We start from the raw sequence: 21,580 nt of genomic DNA on the forward strand, positions 1-21,580 counted from the left end.
AATGAATGGTTTGGTCATTTCTTCTTACTTAAAATTCATTTTAATATATACTGTATATATTTACACATTAACTTAAAATTCTCCAATACCAAATGTATGTGGTTTTCAGCTCAACAGCCATTCCTGTTACCCACTCATGGACAGACTAGTTCAGAAGCTTTGGGACCTGGGCTTCAGTCAGCAGGACAGGGGATGGCAGAGAAACGAGTCCCTTGCCCATCCCTGATGCAGCAGTCACTCCTCTGTCTCTCGCCAACAGAATAGGTATTTTGTTTTCTTTAGTGAGAACAACCTAAAAAAGGATCCTGCCCAAATAAACAGTTTGGTTCTTTACAAATACAGTAAGTGGCAGTACCCATAACTTTCCAAGCAACAGCTCTGTCTTAATAATCTTGCTTTAGATACAAATACTGATATGCACAAAGCACTAATTTCCTAAAAGAAATTATGTACAGAATTGCAGCATAATGAATGGGATATACGGTATGCAATAACTTAGTTTACAGCCAGTTTGATTATACATTGTGGTACAGTAGAGGCCAGTTCACAGGTTAAATAGAAGAGGGGATCAACCTCTCCCTCTGCACACACCATCACTTTGTTTTGTAGCCATGGACAGTGTCAGCATGACTGTCTGTCACATTGTTCCATTTGTGACAAACTGCATTAGAAAATACAAATCCTTACAAACAGTGTGTTTAAAGCTACTTGTGAAACAAAACAGTGCAAGCGTGGAAGTTGTTGACCCTGTAGTGGAGCTGATTGGACGGATCGCTATAAGAAGGGATTCGTTGAAGAGCCTCCAGCTGGATATTGTGCAGATGGACCCGCACCCTGGAAGGAAAGAGAAGAAAAAGTACTTACTACTTAGCATTGAGAGGCAGGTCAAAATAAATCCACTATCCATTAAGATCAAATATGTCCAGCTTTAAACCAATTACTAGTGGTTGTTTTTTTTGTAATCATGTAATCAATGGCCAATTCAACAGAACTAATAAGAAGGAATAAGGTAACTATCAACAATAGTCTCGGCTCATGTGAGAAAAGCCCCTTCATTCTTCTGTATAAAACTAATTTATTCTACAAGAAATCAAGCCATCTTACTAACCAGGAAAGGGTTGCTAGGGACCATAGGTCCAGCCATTGCCTGCCCGAAAGGAGTTGCAACAGGCTTGGCCTGGCCATAGACTGGAAATCCTCCACCTGAAAGACATGTTTGTCATTTAGAGGAGGACTCTTCACTCCTGTTCAAGTGAGCAAACCTTGAATAGCATGACTCCAAAATGAAATGTTTAAGAGATTTAAGTGCACTAATGTCACAACTACTCAGATGTCAGTCAGATGCACATGCAAGCTTAAATGTCAGCATAGTTATTAATGCAGATATGTCTACATATACAGTACATGATCTACACACAGCTACACACCATTGGGTTGCTGCGGATATACAGGAGGCTGAGGGAAGGGAGCCTGGCCCGGAAATTGTTGCTGGAAGGTTCCACTAAAGCTGGTGGGGAGGTTGAAGGCCGCAGCATTCCCAAATCCAGCTGGCATACTCATGGAGCCTGTGCCAAAAGATGCTGCAACACAACAGGACAGCCACCAGTTAAGGAAGCCTATACAAGACATATACAGGCATACAACAAAATAACACCTAAAAAATGGTTTGCACCTATTGCTTCATTTTATTTTAAAGATTATGACAAGATTTTACAGGACACACTTGCTTATAAAATGTGACATCACACAGGAGCTGGCACAAAAAGCATAAAACAAATGCAAATAGGTTATTAATATCAGCAGTTTGTTAGAAAACAATTATGTAGAAATAAACTTAAAATTAGTGAGAATGAACAACTAGGGATTACAGTCAACAGGGAAAAAAAAGAAGACATATGTCTATTAAAAAAAAAGACGTGTCTATTACACTATGCAGAAGGTTTGGTTACCGTACATTTAGCAGGTGAATAACAGCAAAGAAAAAGTCTGTAATTCATAGTGTGCCATTGTGGTGGCCCAATGCCTTTTAATGAGATCTTCAGAATCCCACAGTGTATGTGTTTGTGCAGTTGAAACGCATGCAAATTTAGGTTAAGGTTGTCTCCAGAGGTTAAGGAAAAAGGTTTGAACAAGAGTCAGACATGATGCTTTAACACTTGCAGTAAGTGTAGCCCCAGTGCCTGCCCTCTGGTGACCAAACAGGAGGACAACATTCCCACAGTAAGACTGCTGCCAGCTGGCAACTGAGCAATGCGATATCTGGTAGAAATGCTACATCCAATGCCTAGTAAACAAAGTCAACGACTTGGGTTACAAGTATTTGAATAAGAAGATCCAACAATGTTAAGCTTCAGTCTTAAAACTCAACGGTTACATCCGCCAAGTAGGTTATGTTTTTGTCTGTTTGTCTGTCAGTAGGATTACGGAAAAACTACTTGCCCAATTTCCATGAAACTTGGTGGAACGGTGTAGCATGGGCCAAAGAAGAACCCATTACAGATCCAAATCACAGGGTGTATACCAAAATCATTTTTTCACTTTCGTTAACACTGCGAGCATTAGTGCTGAATGTATGTGGTGTCAGAATAATAATTATTTTTTACCTTTAGAACATTTCCCTGATATATTTGCTAAGGGAACAAAAAGGCAGAGCAAGAGCAAGGCTCAAAAGAGCAAAAAGGGAAACCGAGAGCATAAGGGAACCTACCAAAGGTTGGAGGATAACCCTGACCATGAAGAACCCTCATCAAGCCTGTCCAGCATGGCAAGAGAAATCAGAAAGAAAACTGAATCTCAATTTCTGCACCTTGCTCTCTCTTTCCTTTCCTGCGTACACTAGTAAATCGCAACGCTTGTCCTGCTGCCCATTTCCACGGAAAACAAAATTGGTATTCAGCACTTTGTTATAATTTTGTCTTTTATTTCTCTGATTGGTTGCCTCTGTGTTTGGCAGTGGTCTGAGGCATATTCATTGCTGAGGCAGCCCAGCCACTTTGGGTGTGCAAGGAAATCGAACAAATAACACACTTGTGTACGATAATGTAACCTGCATTTTTTACGTAAAGATTATTTTAAATCTGCACTATTGCACTAACTGAATACGTTGATTGTGAATGTGTAGCACATTAGTACACCACCCACAAAAACATACACAAACACACCTGCTGCTGCTGCCGCCGTCGCCATATTTGCTGTTCTGCCATTGCTCTGGAAGGGGTTGGTGGGAACTGCTGCTGGGGCAGCTACAAACGGATTAGTTGACTGAGCTGTTGGAGAGAGGTATCAAGTTACTAAAAAAAGTACAGAGTGTGAAACAGAACAATAAAGTGCACAACCTTAACATGTTAAAAACACAAAGCATTGATTCATGGAGGATGTCCAATTTCAACATGTTGATGCAATCTCCCCTGCTCCCACTTCAAATCTCCACTGCATGGTATGGCTCTACTTGACTCGTTTTTGGTACCATTTACTTTTCTCGATTTTGTTTGACATCTTAACAACTCCTCCCACAAGGGTAAAAAAAATTGTCAACTGCAAAATCACTGAATCTAGCTATGATTACCAATACTAAACTGTACCTCACCCTGGGGTTGCCGCTTGTTTCCATCATTACTTTAGACTTTCTAAATCATTACGGATTTCATTTTGGGAGAACACCTAGCACAAACTATCAGAAAACAGCATGTAGGTTCACTCACCTCCAAAACTTTGAGCCATACCAGGCAGGGCCTGCTGTGCCTGTGAAGTTGACACCCCAGTCTCTGGGCCAAACATACCACTGCAGGGAAACAAAGTCAACACATACGCTTATCAAGACAGCCAGACCAGCCTAGACTAGACCTGAAACGATAACTCAATTAATCAATCAACAGCAAAATAATTGGCAACTATCGTCATTTTTCAAGCAGATACAGTGAAACAATTCCAATGTTCTCTTATTCCAGCTTCTCAAATCAGTCTTTTCTGCTTTTCTTTGTCATTTATTATTGTATTTTGGAGTATCTGGACAAAACAAGACATTTGAAGACGTCTCGTTTGGCTCCGTTGTGATTCCATTTTTTTTATGTTTCATAGAACAAACAATTATCAATTAACTGAAAAAAGTATCGGCAGATAAATTGATAATGAAAACTGAACTGAACGATCTTGTGTGATGGGAGTGTGATCACTGTATGTTTGTAGGCCGAGTTGCTTTGGATAAAAGTAAGTAGCTTTGTTAGTAACAATTGCCAGATAGTTGTTAACGTATTCGGACATTGTTTGAGACCCATCAACTATCACACCCCTATGTTTCGACAATCAGGTGAATCATTTTTGGCCTCAAACATTTTTACTACGACAATTAACTGGAAGATTTTGACTTACAATTATGAGCCATAAAACTCAAACTATCATTTCTGTGGGAATAATAATTTTGTCTTGAATTAGATGCATCAACATACATTAATACATTAAAGGAATAACCTGTAGTTGGTTGCAGATTTAGACATTTGGTCCAGACTACAGGGGGTCTACTATATAGGGGGCTTACAGTGGTATGTGTTTGTGTTTAGTGTAGTGTCTCACCTTTGTGAGGTGCTGGTGGTGTTGTAAACACTGGTGGCAGGGACTGAGGGGCCAAAGACAGTATCAAGCTCAGCTAGAGCAGCATAGCGGTCCCCCCCTGCTGGCATTGCTGGCTGCTTCTGAGGCAAACCACCTACTCCTGCTGCCGTCGCGGCGGCTGAGCTCACCCCAACAGACATACCACCTCCTGAAATAAAAGCACATGACAGCAGAGCTGGGTTCAATCCACCTCAACTCATCTAGGAGGAAAAGTTTAATTTCAGACACACAAACAAAAAGGTCCGAAGATAGCTGCCACATTCAACCTATTAAAAAAATATGGGGAATAAATGTTCAATCATTAGAAAATTTGCATTTTCTAGCACAGAAATACAGTTTTGTAATATGAACAAAACAAACTAGTACCAGCCCAGCACAATTCGAAGATGCCCGAGAGTGCCAGAATTCTGACCATGTAATATTAAAAGGCTCCAATGAAACCAATACACATGGCATTCTTTAAAGCAAGGAGGAATTTCCACCACGTGCAGCGCCCTGTCGTCTTTATACAGGCTGGTTTAGCAGCCAGGGGTCCGATTCCAACAAAACAAGGTAATTTCAAAATAAAGCCAAGCCGCAGCTAAGCCACACATTAAGTGATGCAGAATCAGAGTTTTGCTAGAAAATGTAAATCAGCCATGTTTTGAGAGAGACTATGTCTGTACCTGCACTGGGAAGAAGACTCACAGGGACTGAAAGCTATGTGCCTGATTAAATGTTTTTGGTTGTGTTAACTTCAGTTTTTTTGGTCAACCTCTGTCCCTACAATTGAGATCTATGAAATTAGGCTAGGCAGGAGAAGTTTACCTTGCTCTGTTTTGGCAGAGCTAAGCACGTTTTCCAGGTCAGCCAGGGCTGCGTATCTATCGGCAGGGAGGCTAGTACTCTGTACAGCATCTCTGCCAGCTCCTGTGGAGTTATTCTGGGAGGAAGAACTGAAGGATCCAAAGTCAGCACTACACGATTTGGGGAAGTTGTCAAAATGTGCAAAATTGGAATTTGCTAGTCCCCCTGAGGCGCTACCTGCATGAAAGAGAGAGATTAAAAAGTCATAATGGGGCCTTGATTGTTGGTCTTGAGTTACAGCATTAACAGGGTGGCGAGGAAGAGAAGAAGCCGCATGGCAGGTAAAGTAGGGGTGGAGTCAGGCTGGGGCTGTTTTCCTTCATTATCTGTAAGATAGATAGCAACACTGCACTATGCTGGCTCCCCATTAGCCTATGAACCTAAGGGACGCATACAATTAGCATTTATTTGTGTTCAAGGCACAAGATGCACCTTTCTTGAGTGCCTCTGCTACATCAGAGTACAGCACCGTACTGTGATTCAAGAGAGTTACAGAGAAAACCAACCTAGAATGTATTAACAATGAAAGATAAAACAACTCATAGTTCAGTGGAAAAGATCTTTAGTCTGCCAACTACCCTATAGGCAGATTGATCAACCAGATCTAAGATTGTTACTAGGGAAACAAACAATTACCCATTAGTCATTGCTTTTTAAGAGGAAAAAAACTGAAGTTTACACATTTTTCAAAGCCTATTCAAGAACTGCTTAGAATTTTACCACAGTAAATACTTGTGTCCTCCCCCTCTGTTAAATGTCTCTAAGAAGGCTTGCAGATGAAAATCAGAGCAGATTATGATCACTTTCATTAGTTTCTAGCATATTAAGAACTATGTTTTTCAGGGAGAACCGATTTGTTTAAAGAACGTAAAAGTCCGCAAAACAGCTCAATGCCCCAAAAAATACTTTAATAGTGCAAAATAAGGCACAGCGCTTTGCCCACAATCTGGCCTTCCTCAGGTGAGGAAGCATTGAGTTTTACCTTCTTTCTACATTTACCTTTTTTGTCCTGCACCAGCAACTACATGGATGTGCACTACATCGTCTTTTTCAGAACTGATTTGTTTGGAATGCAATAAATCGATTGATACATCACAATATTTATTGCTTAACACATACAATATTTAGATACTGAGGTAAAAGGTAAAACAGTGCTAACTTGGACACAGCATAGTCTTTGTGATCCTGAAGGTGAGAGAAGGCAATTCTCACCGAAACCACCACACCAGTTAAATCTCAACCAGTGGTTTAATTGCATTCCAAGGAATAGTGTTTGCTGCTGCCTGTAGCCCAGGGACAGGTACAACCTTACATGCAACTGACAAACACTGTTGGGAAAGGTTTATATCTGCTAATGGTAAATCCCTTTTCAAGAAGAAGAATGCCCAAAAATACTAAGTACAAGGGCATCCTACCTCTTAAAAAACATTTGAAGAAGCATTTGCCATTAGCACATATAAACCTCTGAACAGTGGTCTAAAAGCCTCTAAGAAACTGAAGATTACATGAGACTTGAGAATATCAGGCATACCTGGTATTTACTGTATTAGCCTTACACCTAAACATGTTCCTTGTGATGCTCTTAAAGTAAACCCTAACACCTATGCTCCTTTCTGGATTAACTCTATTCTTATAGGAATCATTGGGTATCAACCTCAAAAGCAGTGTTCTTGTGTTTCCTAATTATCCTATTCCTATTATCAATGTCTGTTCTCTTTGATTCCCTGTCTATTCCTTTTTTATTTTGCAGTTACATTGTCATGACCTTATATTTGGTATATTCTCCACAGTGGTTCAAAATAATGATTGACAGCAACAATCAAAGCTAATATCCCCATTTTTTAACTAGTGAGGTTGTTGACAGTGATTTAGAGTTAGACACAAAAAGAGCTACATGCGGAGACACATTACATTCAGAGAGGAGGAGGATCAGAGTGACAGAAAGGGTGAAAGCTGTTGGGCAAGCCCAGAGAGAGAGAGAGATAGAGACTTACTGTGTGCAACCTGGAGGGGCAGAGCAGTGGCAAACTCACCCATACTGCGGCTGGATGAGACAACAGTGAACGCTGGCAGCCAAAAATCAAATAGGGAGGGAGAAATGGAGCAATGAGCAATGTAAGACAGGGCGGAGAAACAAAAGAAAAGACGTCAACTAAACCAGAGGTAAAAATGAAAAAGCATGAAGTAAATCAACTGCTGCTGAAGCAAAGGTGGGGGGGGGGGAAACACATGAGACAGAATGGACAGCTTAGGTCAGATAGCATAGTCAGTGTCTGTGAGAAAGGGATCATCTTCCAAAGCCACAAGAGAGAAAAGAGCTTTATCCATCAAGCAGTAGGCATACTAAAGAGATCACTGTGTAGGTACACACAAAGATAGTTATAAATGTACACCTCCAGCAGAGGGCCCTGTAGTACATAACTACAAGGCTTAAGTGTGTGTTTGTGTATGAGAGTCACTGTTTTGTAGTGAGAGAGAAGGCAAAGTGCTCAGGTAAAAGTCAGTCAGTTAATGCTAAGCAATACTAGTTTTATACAAAATGTGTAGTATTACCACACACACACACACACACACACACACTATTAATCCCACTTGCCAACACTCTTAAAGTGTTGATGCTAGAATAGACGGTCCAGAGGGACGGGCAAAGGCATGACCCACCCTACTCTGCCTCTGATTGGCTTACCCTGATATTCTTACCCTAACCTTAACCAATCTCACTCCTCATGCCTAAACCTAACCAATCAGGCAAGTCATTTCTTCGCCCCTCCCTCCGGACAATCCATTCTAGCATCAACCATTTTAAAGTGTAGTATGTGTTCACTACTCTGGCGTACAACCATCACTTGCTTTTCAAATTATTATATTTTTCCCTTCACAAGTGGGTAACCTGTATGAACCTAGCAGTTATGAATGTAAAATGAATCTTTTAAAAGTAGGTCAAAATCTATATGCCAATAGTGGCGCTTATAGAGTAAATGTTTTTAATGTGTCCGCACTGGCGTGCACAGTGCTTCATGCTTTGTGACCTCTGAGATGTAGGCCTAAGGCACATACCAAGTAAACATAACGTCATATGTTCAACTGCAGCCAAGGACAATTTGTTTATTTAGAAAAGAGAAATATGTATTAGCATTTTCTTTATTTGCCTTTAGGGAATTTACAAACTAAACCTTTGCTTCATTTCTTGGTTATAATACTTCATTTGGAAGGTAATGCGTCAATCTTGTGCACAAAGGTCTTTCAAATTTAACACCGGATGAATGGACAAATGGGAAGGTTTGGGAAGCAGAGGATATGCATTACAACAGTTCAAATACAAAATGGCAACAAAGTTGGTGATTCCACAAAGAACATGGCTGACAATCGGCTGCATGTGAATAGGTTGTTTGTGTTTATCCCAGATGTACAGTCTCAATACATTAGCTAGTGTCTTTATATGAGAGTGATTTTGGATGTGTGCAGTTTGTTCAGTGAAGGGAACATGCTCTACCTGTATTTGAAGGATGGAATGGGGCTAGGGTTGCGGAGGGGAAACCACCCGTTGACCCAGAAGTGCTCCTGAATGCATCAAAATTAGCAAAGTCTGCATTTGCGTTGGCATTCTGTGCTGCTGAGGGGGTGTCAGGATGATGATGATCAGACAGACAGATATACACAAAAAAAACACAATGAGAGGAAAACAATGAATGAGATAATAGAATGGATTTATACATGTGGCAAAAAGCATGGATGACAGACTGCAAAATAAATACAATGGATTAAGTGCTAAATATGAGAGATCATAGAGTGGGGTCACATGACAATAAAATGCACAGTGGCTTGAAAAGGCAAGAATGTCTGATGTTCACCCTCTTCCATTAGATACTGTCTGGACCTTGTTGAGCACACAACATATAAGAGTGTATGTGTGTAGCACTACACACATCACAAATCTCAGAGTACATTTGTGCTTGCTATGTGGATGCCACTGTAGTCTCTGCCTTAAGGGTGAGTCTTGATGGCTCTTTGAGGGGGAAATGAGGGGACATTATCCTCTACGGGAAGCAAACACTAATAATTATGTTACAGGCATGAAGTAACCATGGAGATGTGTCTGTCCATACCACCTCTGGTACTATTCCATAATGTATGGCATGCTCATCAATCATGGATCTTGGTTGCTGACATTTAACAGATTCTGCATGATCTCAAACATCTGCCACAGTTTATAAGGTGTGATGATTAGAATGCAACATCAGCCAGCATTTCATTGTCTATTTTAACACCTTAAGCATTTTAATTAACATTACCTGATGTCCAGTATTAACATAATTTGTCACACTGTTCGCCACAAAAAGAGGCAAACATGTCTACATACACACATAACACATTTTAATTAGTTTCACCGGAAATTTATAAAGATTTTCCTCCAAACAATTGAGGCGATTTCACCATTAAACACATTAACTAGATAGGAGCCCAGAGCTGGTAAATGAAAACCTGCATGCACCCAGCCCTCTTTGGAAAATAATGTGATGCTCATGGTTACATTGTGTCAAAATAGTGTTACAGAGACCATTTTTAAAAAGCACAATTGTCACCATTGTGACTGGAGTTATTTCTCACCTCCTGCATTCTCTTATTGATTTATGTTAGTCAATCAGTTAGTTTTCTGTTCCTTACTTGTGTGGCTGTTGAAATGTGCGAAGTTAGCAAAACTGGAGCTGGCGCCTGCATTCATGTTGGGCGGGGCAGCAAAGATGTCTCCACCCAAGTCACTGAGGAGGTCGAACCTCTTGTCATGGAACTGCTGCGGATGGGTTTGTCCACGGCTCACCACTGGAGACTGGTGAAGACAAGAGACAGATCTCAAAAAAACTGCAGGTGTGTGTTGTTAGTATGCATACATGTGTGCATGAGTTTTTGAACAACTTTCACACAAAGACCTGAGGAACACAAGGAATAGGCCTTTTGAGAGGTAGTGTATCAGTCACTCTATGTCTACATTAGAGGTGTTGAAATTAATCAAATAATCGATGCATCGAATCGTGGACATGGACGATGCTGCATCGATAATCGGCCTGGCCATAATCGATTATTTCGGTTTACAATTTAATGTAGGCCTAACAACCTTTCTGTTTACATATTCAGTTATGTTTTGCACATTCAGGAAGTGCCATGTGCTCAGTGCTGTAGTTTTATGTATCCAATTTATTTAGTATAAGAGCACTGCAGAATGTTTTGTTTTTGAAGCTTGAAAAGGTAAAAGGTACTTTATTGTCACATACATATAACGAAATTCATTCTCTGCATTTAACCCATCCCCCAAGGGAGCAGTGGGCAGCCAATCACAGCGTCCACACAGAAAGGCCCGGAACGACCTGGACTTGAACCCAGAACCTTCTTGCTGTGAGACCACAGTGCTAACCATTGGGCCACCATTCTGCCTGAAAAGCTATGAATTAAATATCCTATATGGCTTTAATAGTAATAATGTATTTGACGCATCGTGATGCATCGAGATATCGAATTGCTGACGTGATAATCGTAATTGAATCGGGAGATCAGTGAAGATTCACACCTCTAGTCTACATCATTCATATAAAAAGCACTAGTAAGGAAAGATAAGATATATCCCAGTGTATTTTTTGGCAAGTACTTTGTTAAACCTTACCAGCCAAAATATCTGGCAACAATTACAAATTCATCATACTTGTATGTGCACTATATAAATCTCACCTGGTTAGGTGGGGTGTTCTTATTGAGGTGTAGGGTGGGGGCCGACTCTCCCAGCAGGGATTTGAGTGGTCTAACCTCCGGGGTGCTGCTGGTGCTGCTGTTTGAGGAGCCAGAGATCGAAGCATGGACAGATGCCACTACCTTGGCCTGCTCAGGAGGAACGTACCTAAGAAACACATTACATTACATTACATGCTGCTGGCTAATTGGCCATATATCATTATATTTAAGATAAACTGACATATCTAGGGATTTCTAAATAACAGGAAATGTTTATTTGGGTGCACATGTGATTGACAGCTAGCAGGCAGGCCATGTGTTACAGGAGAATGGCCTATGTGAGGGAAAATGCCTGTCTGCTGCAAATGGTGGCAGGTTGAGACATGTGCCGCTCATCACTCCCATTTTGGTCAGACTTCAGAGACTAAACACTCAGGGCGTATAGTTTGTTTGCTCTGGTCCAAATCCGTTGATGAGTTTGTACACTTGGAGCGATTTCCCCTCGGTTTGGTTTCAAACATAAAAATCCAAGCGTACCAAAATGCGTCATTACAAACCATGCAAGAACGTTTACTTTGCTTATTGGTCAGATGAGTCTGTGGCGGGAGCAAGAAAGTAAATACAGGAAGAAGGTCCTTGTGTTCTGCGTGCATATTTCTTGCATCTCCATGGTCAAACCAGCTCATTTTCATTTTAATATTCAGATATTGTTTCTGGAGCAACGTTAAACGTCTGTTCTGGTCACCGAGACTTTGCTCTGCAAGCATCGGTCTCCAACTTTAGCGGCGGCTGGTTTGACCGCGGAAATGCGAGTGACCGCAGTCTTTTTCTGTGAGAGAAACATTGCAAGCTGCTACAGTTTGCATGTTGTGGTGCATCACAGGAGCCATTTAGCTCAGACTTGCGGAGTACACAGTTGGTGCGGTTCAAGATCGGATCAAGTTCTCACCGCAAACAAATCGCTCCAGAGTCTGATTGAAAGTGTACTGAGACCACCTCATCAAGGAGGTCTCGGTACGCTTGTTTGGTCCACTTTTGGTGCGCATCCGAGCGTGATTGCTGCATTCATACTTGCCCAAACGAACCGCACCAAGGGGGAAAATGAACTCTAGTGCGATTAAACCAAACTAAATGAGGCAGGTATAAAAGCCCCCTCAGATAACAGAAGGACTGCTGCCTTAACCAATACATGTAACCATCTAATGGTTGACTATTAGGTGTATAGTCTAAATGAATATCTGAATATCCAGAAAAAGAACAATTTTTGTGTTAATGAGGTCTCTGTTTGTATGGAAACAGTCTAAACGCATAAACAAACAGTATTACTAAATGCATATTTACTTTTGATAACTAATCCCTAATTTGCAAGTATCAATAGGACAGGCACTTGTTTGTCTGCCATTAGTTTTGTCTGAAATAATTGCGCCAATTGGTCATCCCACCCAACAATCACAATGCACCAGTAACAGTGAACCTATACATATTTGGACAAAATGAAACATACAACTTCATGTAACAACTAATTCTTGTACATAAAGCTGCTTGACTGCAATGACCTAAATTGTGTGCATTTAAAGAAGGTTATCTGGTGGCTTGCTCGAGGCTAACTGCTATGAGCTGCCTATGAAACATTCCAAGCCAGAGAGAAGAAAAATCAAAGAAAAGCTACATGTCTGCGCAGTGCACGCTGCCAGAGGATTGTTCATATCTTGCATGCAGTCAGCTTGTAAAACTGAATTACCATCTCTTCTTCTCATATTTCTCTTGAAGGAACTCCTTGACCTTCTGTGGTTCTCTGAAGTCTGGTATTGAGGAGGTTCTGTCATCATAAAGGCCAAGCCAGATCCGTTTACATACCTGGAACAACCAGGGGAACAGAACAAATGGTAGAACATTTCTGTAGCACACACATCTACAAATGAGTGCGAGCTTGTCAACATTCATAATTAGCCATTACATTGTTAAGCCAAAGTGAAAAGGCATGGGTGAAACATAGTGATGATATATTTAATCATCTTTAACCCATTAAGTGCATGTCAAATTCAAAAGAGCATTTATTGGAGTTTTAAAAAAGGAACTATGTGCAAATTAGACCAGGTCTATTGCATATAACTGTCCATTTATGTTGTGTGTTGGCGATGTTTGGTACAGTCAAACATGAACCGGCCCATGTTCTGAAACACAGGTTAAACATAGTTGTTTGGTCTCACCTTTCTCTGGCCTAGGGTTTTGGATAGCATTCCTAAAGTATTTGCCTAATCCTATAAAGGGAGATTTATAGGCTTCATGCATGTGTTCACTCAGTATAGGGTGCTGCATTGTAGCTAAAGCAATGGTGCTGCAAGAGGCAGTGTGGCTCTTAAGTTGTGCATGAGCTTTTGCTGCTGCTTCTTTAGCTGTATTTGGTGCACATGCACACAAACTCATAGTACATGCAAGCTCACTTTATTTTTAACCAGTAGGATTTTGAAACTGCAAGTGCTGAAAATATTAAGTTCTGTGTCAAGTGCTCTTTGTGGAAAGACAAAAAGCAACTTGACAGCAGTATTATTTATATAGCAGCCTTGAAAGATGTATGCATCAGCTCCAACCTTGAAATCTCCTGCATGTCTGCCTGCTCTGCCACTATGCTACAGCTTTTAATAGGCTGTGCTTCCCAGGTGGCATTGCTCTATTTCATACTCTGGTTACCCGAAATGGCTCATGAATGATGATGATGCACTGGTTCCTTTGTGCAGTCTAACCATTTATATAATTTGACATTTTATTTAAACTATTCATTCTGTTAGTACTAATGTCACAAAAATGCCATATCATGCAATGATGATATTTCTGTTAAATGTTTTTTCAAAAAAAAAAAAAAAAAAAAAAAAAAAAGGAGGCCAGGAATACTGCATTTGCCCTAAAGTCTGTCTGACCAGACCATGTTAGGGAACCCTGGTACGGTTAGAAACAAATCTGCCAAATAAATAAAACTAAGTATGTATCAACATTATGCATTAAATGTTTGAGTAAAAGAGTAAGTCATTGAAATTTACTGCAGCTTTTAATGAAAAAGTTTAAATTAAAAACTCAATTAGCATTAGTGGATTTATAACTTTCTACTGTAATAGGATAGTGTACAGGTCCAGTGTCGAAATAAAATAGCCATATTCATAATACTGTGATATTAAAAAAAAAAAAAAATACTAAATTTGGCCAAATGGCATTATAATATTGAAGTGCCATGCATTTTCTTTCTAATTTTTTAGATATCTTGTCTTGTGTTTCTGGCTTATGGTTGTCCTCTACAGTCTTGGTTGTGAAGGGCCAGATACTTGCATGATGAATTACGGTGACGTGCAGATTCTCACAAAGCAACAAAGTTGACCTCAACCGTGACAGAACGAACAGACAGACAGACAGACAGACAGACAGACAACCTCATTGCCATGTTTTTGTAGAAACTCGATTTCCTGTTGCGTGAAGGTTGTCATGGAGATGGACTTGACTCTGTGGGGGGGGTTCAGTCCTCGTCTGTAGGTGGAGAAATGGAAATGGGTCAATTTATTTTAAAGACACTGTAAATGACAAGCTCATCTGGACATACTCCAGATCCCACCTATCAGGACGAGGCCATTTAAATCAGCAACAAACTGGCTGTGTGTGTGTGTGACTGGGCCGATGAAGACAGCATTACCAAGATATGACAGAGGCCAAAACTGACAGAAAAAGGAAGGGAGTTGAGCAGAACAAAGGAAGTGGGTGAATCTCTTTTCTAACTACCATTGACAAACTGAAGTTGTCAGTACAGTGAAAAAACAAGTGATGTTACTTAATACAGAAACTTCCATTATAGAGTTACACCCATTAGCCACACAAGCCTTGCTCATTTTCCTGAGAAGGTCACAGCTCATGCCACAAAGGACCAAATAAAAAATACCTTGTAATTGTAATAGTTGAAAAAGAGCCATCATTTGGCTTTTACATTAAGCTCCAGGCCTGTTTACCGCAGTATTTTTGCCTGAACCCAGCAGCAAGTAATAAAAAGGTTGCCACCCGTTTTGCTGACCAATCAGCATTTAGCATGCAAGCAAAATGTTTGAACTGCAACTAGAGTGTAATTATTGAGCAACACATTCATTGGAACAAAGACAAGACAACTTACTGCTGTACAATCTAGTATGGAATTGTATCTGAGGCTTCAAAATATTAACTTTTTGTTGCTAAATAGTAGGGTTGGGCATCGAGAACCGATTCCTACTTGGAATCATTTCAAAAATTACAATTCCAGTGGATCGTTTCATTTTTTGAATCGTTTGGAGGATTTGGTTTCAAATCTAATCATTGGTTCCAAATTTAACATGCGCAAGTTTTGTTTTCCGTAGCGGCCAGGCGTTGGTTGTGTTGCAGCCTTGGAGCACAGTAAGCGGCGCTCTAGTGTGGCTTTATTTTATGTTGAAAAAGCCCGGGAAAACGGCAACCCACCATTGAATCAAAATAAAACTTTCCTCTTATTTGTGAAATAAGCATGTGACCCGTTTCAACTCCACCCCTCAAAGAACCGGAATCAAATGGAAGAATCGCAATTGGAATCAGAATCGTTAAAATCTAAACGATGCCCAACCCTACTAAAATAGTTACAGCCAGTCTTAAAAATGAACCAAACAAAGTCATAAATGTACAACATCAACAGTGCCACAAAGCTTTTTTTCCTTCCGTTTTGATATTTTTGAAAGCATAAAAACGTAGTTAATGGAAATGTTGCCTTTTTTTGCGGTGAAATATGGCGGCAACCTTTGGCCCATCCTCAAGGCACCCCAGGGTGCCATGGCACCAACTTTGGGAACCACTGCACTGGGAAATGAGATCCATAGTGTCACAATTACACCCTGACTCCTTGTGTATTTATATACATAAGGAGTCCGATCCTAAAAGGCAGTGAAATACTAGACAAGACTGCTAAATTATTCACTGCTGTTACCCCTTACAGAACATGTTCTCATCTCCACCCATTCTTACACATCCACCGATCAGCTGACTGTTGCGTTAAGTGTTACAAACAACAGCTGTGTCAATTCACATTCAAAACCACAAGACAGATAACAGGCACATACGATGAAACAAGAGTCGCCATGCTTCTGTTAGAAAGCGGTCCTTATGTTAGTTCTCGGGTTAAGACTTTATCAACTTGTGCCCAGTTATGTCATACTGGTCACACTTTCAGAGAAGACAGTTAAAGGCCGAAAGAATGCCACAATCCTAACAGAAAACACCTTAATGTGTGGCTGGGTTGGCTCAGTGGGTAGAGCAGGCGCACATATACTGAGAGGTTTATGCATTGACGCAGAGGTCTAGGGTTCAACTCCGACCTGTGACGATTTCCTGCATGTCTTCCCCGCCCCTCTCTCTCTCCTTTCTCACCTAGCTGGTCCTGTCAAATTAAAAGGTGGAAAAACCAAAAAATTATCTCTAAAAAAAAAAAAAAATAAAACACCTTAATATGACTGCTATATTTCAACATTTACAGGATCTACCATGGAAATAAAAAAGCTGGATAATCGCCAAATCAGTTAAAAGACAATTCACACTTTAAGTTACTTAAATTAAATTTGTAGTTACAACTTTCTCCTTCTTAAAAAACTAGAGACTTTGAGGGTTAATTTTATCTAATGAATGACATATATGCATAAACATAAACAAATAGTTGCAGCCCAAATTGGATTATTACAAAGGTCTCCCCATTTTCAGACAAATCAGTCAGAAGCAAATTAATCAAAAGCAAGAAGCCATAAAGAACAAAATAAAAAAAACTCAAGATGGAGTGTGTAAGTGAGTCTTTGTGTATTTGAGCTTGAATGAGTTTTTCAGCACCCTGAGGTGGGTGAGTGATCAGATTCTAGTCTCATAAAGATGAAACTAGGTCAGATACAGGGAGAACGTTTCATAGCGCCAAAGGTCTAAATAGGATGACAGCATCTCTACCCAGTTGTCTAATTAAGGAATTCTGAAACTGGTTATTTTGTTTTGGTTAATTAACTACAGTATATTTTACTTAACTGTGACAATACGTTTTAAAAGAGTAAAAATACATTATTTCTGCCTGCTTTGTTTTTTTCAACTTTGAAAACTGAACCACAAGCAGGTCTTACAAAAGGGGGAATAATCTTATTATCAAGGTCGTCTTACATCCAGAGACTGGGGTGTATGATAGAACTGTCAGGTGATTCATGTGTTCTGGATTCCAGTCTGGTACTGAGCCCAGCAACACATGTTACGGTCCTACAGTCCCACCCCCCTCCCATATCTGCTTGACAAAGTAGCCATGCATTTGTGACAGTGTTCAGTGACAGTAGGGTTATTTCTGCAAGGAGAATTAACTGACAGCAGTGATTATTATTTAGGCAAATGTAGAATAAATCAAATGAGTCCTTACATCACGATACTGTACACGTCAACAATGTCTATAACACTAAGCTTTAATCAAGCCACTCCTTTTTCAGATCATCATCTACTGGGTAGTATAGTGTATCAGAGAATAGTATCACATATTGCATGGTAAAATAATTATGACCTAGTCACTACTGTACATCAGACAAGCTCAGCTGGGAAAACAAAGCTCATTTGCATACTGTAACAGCTCCAGGGTGAGAGAAACTGGCAATGGTGAGTCTCAAAAGATAGGAGAGACTATGCATCATCCAACGCTTTGCCGCTTCAAGTCCCAAAAAAAAATTTATTTTACACTTTCTACAATTTAAGTACCTTTTACAGAAAAAGATTATTCCTAATTGTCATGGCTCTCTATCAAATAAGCATTTATGCCAAGTTAAACCATCGTCAATTTGTCACCCAACAGTGCTTCAGACACTGCACCTTATTAAGGAATCAAACGTCAGGGGCCCGAGAAAACCAAACATGCTCAGTTCAAGTCCGAGTTCAAGTCATATCTGTTAACTTGCCTTTGATAAATATTATCCAGGACATTTGGTGTCAATGACACCTCATCACCTCTGTCACGTTTGGCACTGATGGAGCCCTGCTTACTCAGAATACATAAGCCAAATGGGGTTACTTCCTGCCATGGGCAACTCTCCAAGACAGAGACATTGTGAGTGGTGTTCCTCCTGGGAAGCCCTCCACCTTCATAAGGAATGTGTTTACACAGTGGATTCCAACTCCACCCATTAAACAACCACAACTATGGGGGAGAAGGTTGTTACGTGGTAGGTAGTCATACCCCTGTTATCATCTCTAAACTTTTAAACACCGTTTACTGCCCAAACTGCAAATGAAAGACATATGGGGGCAAACAACTTCCTTAAATTAAAAATCCCTTCTATGATTGCCTCTGCAATGTCTCTACTGGTCAAAAGTACTGTTTAAGACTTAAAAGACTATTAATGTGGAGGGGGGTTGTTTTGCTTTCCTTGTACAGTACAAAATCAAGCAAACACTACTTTTATGTATAAAACAAACAGTCATAGTGGTTAGTCAAGACGGCAACGAAAACAAAATATCAAGTCTTAGCATGAATACGTGCTCTCTCACAATGGCAAATAATTAAAAAAAGGAAAGAGAGAGACAGTGACCTTTTTGCCACTTCCTGTGGAACATAGAAAAGCACATGCTGATGTAGCAGCACTTTGGGCCCTACCACTTCCTAGCCTACAATCACACCAGGCTTCCTGCATACTGTACATCAGACAGACAGCAATCCTTTCAAACCCACAATCTTATGCCAAAAACCCTTTCACCACTGCAATTCTAAAACATGTTTTGTCTTCATAAAAAGTGAGTGAGACAGCAGCAGGATAGAAAGAGGCGGAATCTCAAGCTATTCAAGAACTCAATTAACTCACATTATAGACTTTAATACCATAGGGTGAGCAACTAGGAAATTCAAAGTGGAGTCCCTGAAGACCCACCGGTGAAGTGAAATGGAGGGAAAACCATGCCCATCAGCAATGCTATAATAAATAACCTTCACGTTCAGTGGAGAAAGCTACAGTTTGCACAGATTAAGGTCACAAACCTAATCAAACAAGGGCTGTATCTTAGACAAAGTCTGAGGGACGAACAGCATAGTATTGTGTCAATAAAGTCATCTGTTCCCCTGTCAACTAATACAACTAAAAGGTCATCAGTGGGGAATTACTGAGCATCAAATATGTTGCTTTCCCTTGCAATATTATTAGAATAACCATTACACAGAAATGGAGAATGGCATGGTGATTTCCATAAAGCATTAACAAGGACCAGCGCAAGCTGATGACTGTGTGAACGAGCAGAACAGGATGGATGGATGAACAGCTTATTAAGTTACCCGCTATTAGTCCACTGCCAATTTACTCTACTCAAATGTTTTTACTTACAAAGGCTTATGATAAGTAAACACAATGTATGTGTTTACAAAAAACAAGTTACTTTGTGAGGAAAGATTGGACTTGGTGGCAAAGAGGACCAGAATTCTCGATTGAGATAAAACCATATAATATGATGCGGTTTGTAAAACTAGATCTGGGTAAAAAAAAAAAAAGAAAAGAAATGCACAAGCAGAAAAAGTCCTTCTTGCAAGACAGGTGGAAAATTTAGCTATATGGTTTTTAGCACTTCATGTACAAGGGCATAATTTAGTTTCCAGTGAACCAAATGTCAATATATTTACAAGCAAAAACAGTATAATTCTCAAGAGTGATTATGTTCAGATTAGCACAATGTTATGCAATATAGACAACACAAAGAAACATATCCTCCATGCTGTATGTCATTTATTGTCATTATAAATGACCATTACTATATTATACCACCACTTTATTGAAGTGGGATAGCTTTAGCTGAATGAAAAAAAATGGAATGCTTCACTAATCCCAAATCCCAAACTACAGATGCTTGATTACACAACTGCAAAGCAAAGCTTTAAATGAGGCAAACGCTATCTAAAGTCAAAACATCAAGCTACACTGAAACTATCAATGCTGTGGTTACGTTTTTTTTAACCGTTGTAGGAGGTAAACTGACATGTGTGAATTCGTACAAAAAGGTTTTGGGGGTCCGCCAGGGGATAAAATGAGTAACGTTACAAGTCTTGCTGACATGTTTGTCATTATACATCTGTTAAGACTCAGTACTGTAGCGTTAATACTTCTAAATCTAATATAAAAATAGGCTGGACCAAATTGCGCTATTGCATTAAAATATCTGTCGCATCTCAAAATGACGTGGCTTTTCCACACCCAGGTGCCTAACGTTAAAGTCACCATAATTTAGCAACCAACATTTTAATTAAATCAAATTGATAATTCTCGGCATGGTTCTATGGAGTATAATAACAAAAATCTACATAATAAAAAAAATGATGGACACAAAATTAAACCTAGACCAAGAGACAATTTAAATATGTGTTAATGTGTCTTTGTGTGCGGGGGTTATTACATACAGGGATATCAATAAGCTCAGTTACCAGGTGGTACCTCCAAAAGTTGCCAGCAACTGGTAGTAGCAGCTGGCTACTGGCTTATCTGTAGACCAAGCTAGCCTTTGCAAGGTGTCAGATAAGTTCACTGGCCAGTATTGGAAGCTAAAGTTAGCTAGCATCTAGTCACGGTTGCTACGTTAGCTTGCTGTGCTGAATACTGACACCTCTATGTACCCCGCCCAACACAGCACAGCAAGACAATGTCAAAACAGCTAAACTCACACTGGCTGGATACCTATCTACCGTTAGCAAGCGCTAGTTGGCTAACGGTAACGTTAACAGGCTTAGGTTGCCGCGTGTAACGTTAGCTGAAGCGTACAAAAACGTTATATTGTTGGCGCCATGTCTAAGCTAAGGTCACTCGGCAATTTAAAACTTACAGAATGCCAGAGCAAGAGGTACATACGAAGGAGCCCACAGTCATGTTGGCATATGTTGGGCCGCGCTGGTCGCAGTCAAAGCACTTTCTGTTGGGAGGCAAACTCGTCATTTCTCTCAGCATCTTCAGGTGTTTCTCCTCTTGTTTTCGTTTCGCACTCGCCGCCATGGTAAGGGATATACAGCAGGATTAATAAAACCCGGGAGACAGGAACGTCAGCTAAAGCTAAAACAAAGGGCTGTGCTTTTTAACGATTGCCGATTGCCGACCCGTGCTAAAGACAGAGAAGGAATGGGTAGGTGGCTCTGTTAGCGTCTCCTCAGACAAGGAGTTTGAGGCGTTGGATGAGTTATACCAACGGAACAAGATGGTTCCTGCCGGGGACTTCCGCTTTCGATTAAAATCCCGTTATGCAGACTACACTGCTTCTTTTTGGGTCAGGGTCAAATGTGGTTGTCTTCATGGATGTATTACGTTCCAAGATGTTTCCAACACATTCCTTATGATGATGATTAGAGTCTGGTTAAACCATTTATATCTAATGAACCGTTATAACTACCTAGTGGTCC

The 21,580-nt window shown here is 40.2% G+C and overlaps 1 protein-coding gene across 6 annotated transcripts; it reads right to left on the minus strand.

The window, feature by feature from the left end:
• Window positions 1-17: 17 nt before the first annotated feature.
• Window positions 18-21,510, minus strand: agfg1a (ArfGAP with FG repeats 1a). Of its 6 annotated transcripts, none has more exons than XM_028573324.1 (14): window positions 21,013-21,510; window positions 14,598-14,691; window positions 12,917-13,032; window positions 11,176-11,341; window positions 10,120-10,282; window positions 8,948-9,064; window positions 7,449-7,520; window positions 5,416-5,631; window positions 4,570-4,756; window positions 3,702-3,781; window positions 3,162-3,266; window positions 1,428-1,580; window positions 1,109-1,203; window positions 18-834 (listed from the first exon to the last, which is right to left on the minus strand). In XM_028573324.1, exons 1-14 carry the CDS (start codon window positions 21,177-21,179, stop codon window positions 775-777), a joined length of 1,791 nt encoding a protein of 596 aa, XP_028429125.1. In that variant the 5' UTR covers window positions 21,180-21,510; the 3' UTR covers window positions 18-774. The 6 variants fall into 6 exon arrangements, with proteins under 6 accessions (XP_028429125.1, XP_028429124.1, XP_028429128.1 ...); XM_028573323.1 differs by having other exon boundaries at window positions 8,948-9,067; window positions 21,013-21,509; XM_028573327.1 differs by lacking the exon at window positions 7,449-7,520 and having other exon boundaries at window positions 21,013-21,508.
• Between the last annotated feature and the right edge of the window lie 70 nt (window positions 21,511-21,580).

The sequence above is a fragment of the Perca flavescens genome, chromosome 3 (genome assembly GCF_004354835.1).
Source record: "Perca flavescens isolate YP-PL-M2 chromosome 3, PFLA_1.0, whole genome shotgun sequence".
Lineage (NCBI taxonomy): Eukaryota > Metazoa > Chordata > Actinopteri > Perciformes > Percidae > Perca > Perca flavescens.

What these genes read in the sequence shown, in the direction of transcription:
- agfg1a (XM_028573323.1), bottom strand. Translation starts at nt 21,179, where the DNA reads ATGGCGGCGAGTGCGAAACGAAAACAAGAGGAGAAACACCTGAAGATG. An exon ending in GCCCCTCCAGGTTGCACACA is followed by an intron (nt 5,632 to 7,448) that starts GTAAGTCTCTAT and finishes TCTTTCATGCAG; the next exon opens with GTAGCGCCTCAGGGGGACTA. An exon ending in CTCTGCCAAAACAGAGCAAG is followed by an intron (nt 4,757 to 5,415) that starts GTAAACTTCTCC and finishes CTTTTATTTCAG; the next exon opens with GAGGTGGTATGTCTGTTGGG.